General features: G+C 34.5%; 1 protein-coding gene across 1 annotated transcript; it reads right to left on the reverse strand.

The window, feature by feature from the left end:
* Positions 1-4,207: 4,207 nt before the first annotated feature.
* LOC129367325 (G8 domain-containing protein DDB_G0286311-like) lies at positions 4,208-9,536 on the reverse strand. The gene is made up of 14 exons (XM_055041684.1): positions 9,438-9,536; positions 9,103-9,239; positions 8,863-8,924; positions 8,499-8,641; positions 8,340-8,381; positions 7,629-7,847; positions 7,302-7,438; positions 7,062-7,123; positions 6,698-6,840; positions 6,539-6,580; positions 5,621-5,787; positions 5,385-5,446; positions 5,138-5,280; positions 4,208-4,923 (listed from the first exon to the last, which is right to left on the reverse strand). The coding sequence occupies exons 2-14, from the start codon at positions 9,193-9,195 to the stop codon at positions 4,832-4,834; spliced, it is 1,407 nt and encodes a 468-aa protein (XP_054897659.1). The 5' UTR covers positions 9,196-9,239; positions 9,438-9,536; the 3' UTR covers positions 4,208-4,831.
* Positions 9,537-9,542: the final 6 nt, after the last annotated feature.

Here is a 9,542-nt window from a genome sequence, read left to right on the forward strand (position 1 = left end):
AGCCAACAAAGCAGATGAGCTAAAGGCCAATATTGAAGCAACCTGGGCTTCCTCAACCCCTCTGCAGAGCCATATAATGAACGCCTCCATGTAATGTTCCGCTGATGCAGTAATACCCGAAAATGATCTCTGGTCAGGTATTCAATGCAATACTAAGATATACTAATCAATAGGCTGGCATTTTTGTGTTAAACTCCTTTTTATTAGTTTTATATAATATTCCAGTATTCAGACAAAATACATTTTGGTTTTTCAATTGGTGGAAAGAGCTTGGACTTTATCATGTATACACATTGTGAATATAGAGTTGTCCTCTGACCCTGATCTCTGTGTGAATACACAAATTTTTTCAGGTCTATGTGAACTTTAACTATTTTTCTTAATGCTGAATCCTATCGACATATCTGCTACTTAATGTGGCTCAAGCAGTTTACAGTTATTAAAAAAAGCATCATTGTTTTTCCTCCCTTACAAATTGCTTTGCAAACCATAAAAGTGGCTAAGATGTTTTAAAAAGGTAATATTTGACTAAACATTTTGTTATTTGCTTGTGGCAATTAAAAATAGATCTAAATAGTTTACAAAATCTAGTTTTATCTCTTGGCTACATTAGTGCCTGTTGTGGATTATTGTAGAAATAGCTTATGGATGATGCTGACAGAAACAAGGCTAGACCATACAAGCATGTTTCAAGCGTCAACTAAAATAGCTGCAAGCCTCCTCTTAGCCAATGGTACGAAGAATAGCAATCACAAACTTATTTTTATATATATTGTTTGCATTAGGTTATGATCTAAAGTAACTCACGTGAACGGAGGAGAGCTGATCGTCTGCCCTCATGTCTGTTCCATAGTAAAAGGCTCTGTCAGCCTTTGTTTCATCCAGATGACAGAGATGGGAAAGGTGGGAGGTGGGTTTTGATGAATGCATGCAACAATAACTACCAAAAATATATTCTGCCAACAACTCCCTTGCCAAATCAATTTCAATTATTATAGAAATGACAGCTGAGGGACTTAGAATTGTATATGCTCTGATGAAACAGTCAGCTATTTGTTGTATGTTAAAAAAAACTTTGTAGCATCCAAGCATAGAAATAAATTAGACAGTATTCTTAATAAAGTTGTTAATCATAGAGGAATTTAGAATTTAAGCTTATAAATAGTTGCTTTTAAGAAAACTAATTCACACAGAAGAGAACAGCAATAACAAATGCCATTTTAAATTAACTTTAGGACTTATTAGCAAATATTTACAACTCAAAATACTTTGATACTTTGCTGTATGTAATGTAAAAGAGGGCGCTGCCACTGAAAGTAGGACCAGATACATGAAAACGTTCAAATGTTTTCCGAACAAGTTAATTGTGGTTTACATGGACAATTACAGAATTTTGCCACTGTGCCACTTCAAAATTAGTGGGGCCTCCGGGCCTCCTATAGCACTGAAATGCTTTTCCTTCATTCAATGCCTCCATGCAATGTATGGAAGGCAACTATTACTCTACACCCTAAAATAACTGCAGCTTCCTTTCACCGTTACAGTGGCACATGCATCCATCCATCCCTATGTATCAAAATGACTGGATCCAGGCATGCGGGCTAATACTTCTGTTGGCATTTCAAGTAACCATGTCGACGTAATAATATAATAATAACAAGCCAAATTAAAATCAAACTTCTAACTGTTCACTTTTTTGTGTCAGAGTCAAAACAGAGATAGAATTTTGTCTCCCCCTTTGTCTCACTCACACATAACAGTTTTCGGAGAGAATTAATTACCATAGCAATAGAACAGTGATGAGAGCAGAGATGTAGGAACACTAAGATCCTACAGAGGAGGGCAGAGCTTCCAGTTGGACCTACAGGGCACCACCTTGGTGGAAAACTTACCACAGACAAGAATGTATGTTTTATAATATATTTACCACCAATGACAAAAGAACACATGAAATCTTATGTTTTTTTTTTAACAAGAACAATATTTGTTGTTAATCTGTTGCTAAGAGATGAGCTCGTTTTCTAGTAACCAAATGAAAAGAAGTAAACATCTGAGTTTTACTTTTGCATAATTTACCTTCAGATCTAATAACTTCCTCTAGTATTTCACAGCAAAATCTCAGAATATTTCTAAAACCATAAGCTGAGAAGGTCTTATGGGAATATCTGAAAACAATTCTGAGGTATTTTTTTCATAGGTGCAAATTTTTACACTCTACAAAACAGCTCTTGTCATCCTTTTCATGTGCGCCAGGGTTCAATAGACCTAAAACAACCGTCTTGAGCTCCTGGGGCTCAGCCAGTGACAACAGCTTTTCAAGTGTGGCAAATATATTCTAATTAAACATAGGGGAATTTTTAATTAGGGCTTGAATAAGAGTCTCAATAGCTAATTTTTTGTATTAACAAACCAGTCATTCATATGAGTAGAATAAGTGTGCTCCACAGGCAAGGCAGCATGGTGCACATGTGTTCCTCAAATGAGATCATGTTGATTCTAGTGCGTTGTTGAATTCAATAGACTGCAAATAAGGTGACCTACCTCATATGATTACTCATGTCATTATAAATACCCTGTGATGTTAAAAAAAAAAAATCTATGCACAAAAAAACCCTAGCGAACACAGAAGCTCATATTACTTCATTTGACCGTATTTGTCAGTGTCCATCCCTATCCTATCTCAATGACAGGAGATAAATGGTTGTCCTTTAACGATAAGTTGGTTCTCTGCCATCAGCACTTTTAGCAGTGAGTAAATAAGGTTGATTGACAGCTATAAGACCCTCCTCCTAGTACTGATTGGTTGTTTTTGGTTGGTACACAGCAATAGTAGCTCATGGAGGAGATTATCTGAGTCATAGCAAACTATCGCGACATGGTGACATCTTTAACAACTGTGGAAGAAAAAAATGTTTTTATTAAAGTTATGTACTGCAGCTTGAACAAAATGAAACAACATAGCATTTTTTTGAGAAGCCTGGATTGCTTTATGTAAATTTTGCATGTTGCCTGTGTCTATTGCTGGTTGGGAGAGACCTTTATCTAAGCTCAGACTAACAGTTAAAAAACAATTAAGCAAACTATTTGCATGCAGTACACTGACTGATCCATGTAAAATCCACTAGAAGTAAATTTTGTGCTGGTATCAGTATTGAACCCAAAAAACAAGGCAGTTGCAAGTCTTTAAAATTGTTTGCTTTTGATGGGTCAGATAGAAGCCGTCTCTTTCTATCCCTTCTTAGAGATAAACAGAAACTTTCTTTCAAAAAGGAAAGAAAGGGAAAAAAATCATCCAAAATGTTCGGATTATTTCTGAGTTATTTTCAAGGGGTAATGGCAAAGGGCAACATAAAGTATCAGGGCTTAAATCATTTTTAACTATTCTTACAGATGATATATTGAGCTTAAAAAAATCTGTGCAAAATTATCCATTAAGTTCGGCAGAAGGCAACCCTCTGCTGGTATGTGCATCCTACTACATACGGGCATGAAATCCAGCTTTTTTGCAAATGAATACTGAAACTTTTTAGATAGAGAAAAACAAATTGTGCACAGTTATGCAATTTCAATTGTCTAATCAATCATGATGACAGTTTCAATCAATCAAATCATCATCTATTGTCAATATTTACGTGTCCCTTTAGGTATCGTGTTTCTTGTTTCCTGAGTAATGTTGTAAAGGTAGCTCAATTCACTTTAACTTCACTCTTCTGAAAATTAGAATTTAATTTTGCCTTCATCGGGCCATAGGACAAGGTAGTCAAGACCTTTTTTCACAACTTCAATTCCAAACTGCTTTGGGCTTTTTTGTTTTGCTTTTAAAGTAATTTATTTCAGAGTGAGGTTTCAGTCCTTATTGGTAGAGGGCTCATTACAGTGCTGATAACAGAAAGGACACAGAAGAAAGCATCTTAAAGTCTTCTGCTTTAGGTCTTTGGCTGATTTGCTTATTTTGAATCAAAATGTGAATTGCTGCAGCACAGCACTCATCACCTACCTGATCGGTAAAGTAGTTGGCCATGGCAGTTGTGTTTATACTTGAATAAAACAGTTTGGCCAAACAAATGGAGACAATTTAAATATCTAAGCATTTTATCAAGGGATGTATTCACTGACAAACTTCACAATTCTCCGTTAGAGTCCTGCTTATCTCGACAAATAATTAAAATTTAATTCAAATCGTCTTAATCAAAAACTTACAATGCCATAATGTCAACATAGGTCTTTATAGGTAACATTTTATTGCATTTTTGATCCATAGTAGAATTAATCCTTTGCATTTTGTAAACATACATAAAATATTCAACAGAAATCATTAAAAGTTCCTTATATATTGCTTAACACAGATAATTGTCAGGACATTACAGTGTACTATCAAACAACTTATATAATATAGCAGGTTAAATTACAAATTCTTCAATATAACAAAAAAATTCCCTCTTCTCATAGCATTATACACACACCATGCTGACCACATTGAGATTCTTTGGGGGGCAATATAGATTTAAATGAAAAAATTTTTGCTGAGTCAGAAATTACATTGAGCAAGACACATATCACCCATGATAATTTAGACATTAGTTGTTTTTTTTTTTTACATTAAAGTTATTACTGAAAAAAATCAAAGAAATATGTATTTAAAGAACAAAAAAGATACATGTGTTGATTACTAAATTAAATAGGGCATGTCAATTTGCTTTCTCAAACTTTGACCCACAGGACACATCTTTTTACCACATATGGTAAGTTTCACAGTGTGCATGTGTTATGTCAAACTTGGATATTACTGCATGCCTTCTTGCATCAAATGACAATGCATATGCTTCGAGTACTATGAGTTGATCAGCATCTGTGCCACAGCCAGCATGATTAGTGAAAAGAAGGTCAAACTTCCCACTGTGGGTTGAGGAGGACCGCCCGATGCTGTTGATTTGAAAATATTAAAAACAGAATTAGATATATTAGTGAGAAAATTCTTTAGAATTGTACTACAAATTCCACAAATGACTTGAAAGAATGACTGTGTGAAATGGTGTTGAACTTTTTTTATTGCTAATACTTTTGTTTAGCATTATACTTTGTAATTTTAATGTTAACTCTTTATTGTACTTCAATGTCTGCATGTCTTGTAACTTACCTAAAACCAGACTGCCTTTAATATATTCCAATACGGTAGAACTAAGAAGCTCATTTTCCAGCAGTGACTGAGCACTGCTTAAATTCGGAAGAAAATTGTTGTTTCTGAACACCAGAGTCATGTTGACAATCACAGATCCATTCCTTAAGTAGAACAAATGAAAAAAAGTCTAATTATAGCACCTTAAAAAGCAACTTAATGACAAAACATCAATTAAAGATATACAGCGACAATAATATAGTCTTACCTGAAGGAATTGACGCGTGAGCGACTGAAACCACCGAAGAGGTCAACGCAAATTCTGTTAATCTGAAAGAAAATGAAAATGTTAAACAGTAGCACTCAGTAAATGTGCTAAAGTTGTAGTGATATGTGTTCCCCTTATATTCAAGCATTTTGTTAAAATACCATTATATACATCCCTATTTATTTAATTTTGGCAGTCTTATTACACAAAGAGATTACAATGTAAAGTTAAACTACCTCCTTGACCACAGTTGAGGCCAATTGGAGAAATGCTGTTGAAGTGATGTCGGCCAAATCTGAGGTAAAATCTCTTTGGAGACCAAATTTCATGAAAAGAAATCCCTCAGTGGCAGATGGAGGACCTGTGGGTGCTGCAGTTGTGGTTGGCGCTGCTGTAGTCACTGCTGGAATTTCAAATTTTACAGCAGAAGTTGTAAAATCAGTATTCATTGACAGGAGAAATTTATAGTAACCCAGATTAAGCTAAAGGGCGTCACAAGCAAAAGATAAATGCAGGAACAAACCTAACACAATTAACTATAAGTAACATGCTTGTGGCAATTAAATGTTACAAATAAACAAATGGAAATTCTCTAATTGTTGTTTCAAAAAAATAAATGAATAAAATGATGAGCACAAAAAAGTTTTGGCTAGAAAAGAGAATAAATTGTCTGGTGTAGACACAATGGATTTTTGTTTTATTGGTTTTCTATTCAGTAAAGTCATGCTAACTTCTGGTGAAGATTCTCTTTGTTATCGAGAAGCAATGTGAATGCAATATTGTGCCTGTGATGCTGATGACATGGTGACGGTCCAGTGATGAATTAGTGGTGATAAAGTTAGTATAGTAAAAAGAACAGTAAAATACCTCACAAATATTCTATTTGTTGGAAAGATATTATTATTACTATCATAAAAAAAATTTAAATAATCTTTAAGACTTCAAAGATTGCAGGAAGGAATAAACCAAGCTTAGATTCTGTGATGCTTTTAATAATTATCTTATATTTTATGACACAGAAGGATTTTCTTTATTCAATTGGAAAACACCATAAACTGTTGGCAGAGTTGCATTGAGTGAATGTACAAAAATCTCCTCATCTCTCCTTCCTAGAGGAAGTTAAACTATATGAAAGGGTTGTGTCTTGTAGTTACCTGTTGTATTCACATTTGGAGAAATAGTCGTTATCAACTCTCCTGCAAAATGACAAAGAACATCAGGACTTTTGGAATAGTTTTTGGTATAAATTTAAATCCAATTGTTCTTCATCTATTTTATGTAATAAACAACCAGATGAAAAAATAAACACTTACTTGTTACAACTACACTTGTTACGTTCAGTGTGAAGTTCAAGCTGGCGCTTTCGTTCACCAGAGTTTCTGCAACAACTTGAGGGTCTGGCACAGAGCTCGCATTTGCAAATATCACCTCGGAGTCAACGACAATTGAACCTCGTCTGCAAAAAGGAAATTGTTATTGCAGTTTTTATTTCTAACAAACATCACAACAACAATACATTATTTAATATTCTGAATGTTTTATTACAAATTAAAATTTGGGCACAACTGCTCAATGATTTGAGTCACACAACAGAAGAAGTTTAAGATCTTAATATGACTTTTGGGAATTTTCTATTTTACCTTTTTAATAATTTTTTTGACCAACACCAATATTTACCTGAAAGCCCTGATTAGAACTCGCAGAAAATTCCTGAATCTCCGCTTATAGATGTTATCCAGCTAAAGAATTGAAAAATAGTAAAAGACGTAAGTCATGGGAGACAGTTGATATTCACAAAGAATGCTCGGTTAACAAGTCTAATTCTGTAACACACTCTGATCTTGTTATTGTATATTGATCCAGTTTCATTCAATATATACTTCAATTATGAAACAACAAAAAATTAGATAAGCTTACGTTGTTAGCTATTCTTGTTGCTAAACTGACAAACACTGGAGTTCCAGGCGATTCCAGGCCCGCGACAAAAGTTTCTTCCAGTTTAAATGTCATCTGGAGCTTTGAATCTGCTGGCACTGGAGTTGTTGCTGGAATAACTGGTTTTGCGATTGATATTGAAAAGATGACATTATTATTATTATTGTTGTTATTACCACATTAAATCAACACTTTTTAAAACTTCTAACATTTCAGTTTGTCTGTGGAGAATGGTAAAATATCTGCAGTGCTTTTAATATTTATCCTCTAATTTAATACTTGATTTCTTCAATCAGAAAAGAATATTACCTGTTGTCAAAGTTGCATTGTTTGGAGTTGGGGTCACAGTGGTTACTGGTGCCGTTGCATTGTTTGGAGTTGGGGTCACAGTGGTTACTGGTGCCGTTGCATTGTTTGGAGTTGGGGTCACAGTGGTTACTGGTGCCGTTGCATTGTTTGGAGTTGGGGTCACAGTGGTTACTGGTGCCGTTGCATTGGTTGATGTTGGGGTCACAGTGGTTACTGGTGCTGTTGCATTGGTTGGATGTGAAGTTATATGGGAAAAGCTTGATTAGAAACCATAATCAAGCAACGTTTCCCTCATATTATGTTGCATGCATATTAGTGCGAAGCAATGTATGCAATATAGTGCTTGTGATACTGATGTTACAGATTTTGTCTGGTCAGCAATTAGTGTCGATGAAGATAGTGTAGTGAAAAGTACAGTAAAATACCTCAGAAACGTTCTATTGTTGGAAAGATATTATTATTACAATCATAAAAAACATTTAAGTAATCTTTAAGACTTCAAAGGCTGCAGGAAGAAAGAAACCAAGCTTAGATTATGTGGTGCTTTTAATAATTATCTTATATTTTATTATATAAAAGGACTTTATTTATTCAATTGGAAAACACCATAGATTGTTGGCAGAGTTGCATTGAGTAAATGTACAAAAATCACCTCATCTCTCTTTCCTAGAGGAAGTTAAACTATATGAAAGGGTTGTGTCTTGTAGTTACCTGTTGTATTCACAGTTGGAGAAATAGTCGTTACCAACTCTCCTGCAAAATGACAAAGAACATCAGGGCTTTTGGAATAGTTTTTGGTATAAATTTAAATCCAATTGTTCTTCATCTATTTTAGGTAAAAAACAACCAGGTGAAAAAATAAACACTTACTTGTCACAACTACATTTGTTACGTTCAGTGTGAAGTTCAAGCTGGCGCTTTCGTTCACCAGAGTCTCTGCAACAACTTGAGGGTCTGGCACAGAGCTCGCATTTGCAAATATCAATTCGGAGTCGACGACAATTGAACCTCGTCTGCAAAAAGAAAATTGTTATTGCAGTTTTTATTTCTAACAAACATCACAACAACAACACATCATTTAATATTCTGAATGTTTTATTACAAATTAAAATTTGGGCACAATTGCTCAATGATTTGAGTCACACAACAGAAGAAGTTTATGATCTTAATATGACTTTTGGGAATTTTCTATTATACCGTTTTAATAATTTTTTTGACCAACACCAATATTTACCTGAAAGCCCTGATTAGAACTCGCAGAAAATTCCTGAATCTCCGCTTATAGATGTTATCCAGCTAAAGAATTGAAAAATAGTAAAAGACGTAAGTCTTGGGAGACAGTTGATATTCACAAAGAATGTTCGGTTAACAAGTCTAATTCTTTAACACATGCTGATCTTGTTATTGTATATTGATCCAGTTTCATTCAATATATACTTCAATTATGAAACAACAAAAAATCAGATAAGCTTACGTCGTTAGCTATTCTTGTTGCAAAACTGACAAACACTGAAGTTCCAGGCGATTCCAGGCCCGCAACAAAAGTTTCTTCCAGTTTAAATGTCATCTGGAGCTTTGAATCTGCTGGCACTGGAGGTGTTGCTGGAATAACTGGTTTTGCCATTGATATTGAAAAGATGACATTTTTATTATTATTGTTGTTGTTGTTGTTATTACCACCTTAAATCAACACTTTTTAAAACTTTAACATTTCAGTTTGTCTGTGGAGAATGGCAAAATATCTACAGTACTTTTAATATTTATCTTCTAATTTAATACTTGATTTCTTCAATCAGAAAAGAATATTACCTGTTGTCAAAGTTGCATTGTTTGGAGTTGGGGTCACAGTGGTTACTGGTGCCGTTGCATTGTTTGGAGTATGGGTCACAGTGGTTACTGCTTCCGTTGCATTGT

The sequence above is a fragment of the Poeciliopsis prolifica genome, unplaced genomic scaffold (assembly GCF_027474105.1).
Source record: "Poeciliopsis prolifica strain line A6 unplaced genomic scaffold, Auburn_PproV2 SCAFFOLD016, whole genome shotgun sequence".
Taxonomy (NCBI): Eukaryota; Metazoa; Chordata; class Actinopteri; order Cyprinodontiformes; family Poeciliidae; genus Poeciliopsis; species Poeciliopsis prolifica.

Bases quoted from the DNA above. Each gene is read 5' to 3' on its own strand.
- LOC129367325 (XM_055041684.1), bottom strand. From the start codon at position 9,195: ATGACATTTAAACTGGAAGAAACTTTTGTTGCGGGCCTGGAATCGCCT. The intron at 7,439-7,628 runs GTAATATTCTTT...TCGCAAAACCAG, and splicing joins CAATGCAACTTTGACAACAG to TTATTCCAGCAACAACTCCA. The intron at 6,581-6,697 runs GTAAGTGTTTAT...GTCATTTTGCAG, and splicing joins AACAAGTGTAGTTGTAACAA to GAGAGTTGATAACGACTATT.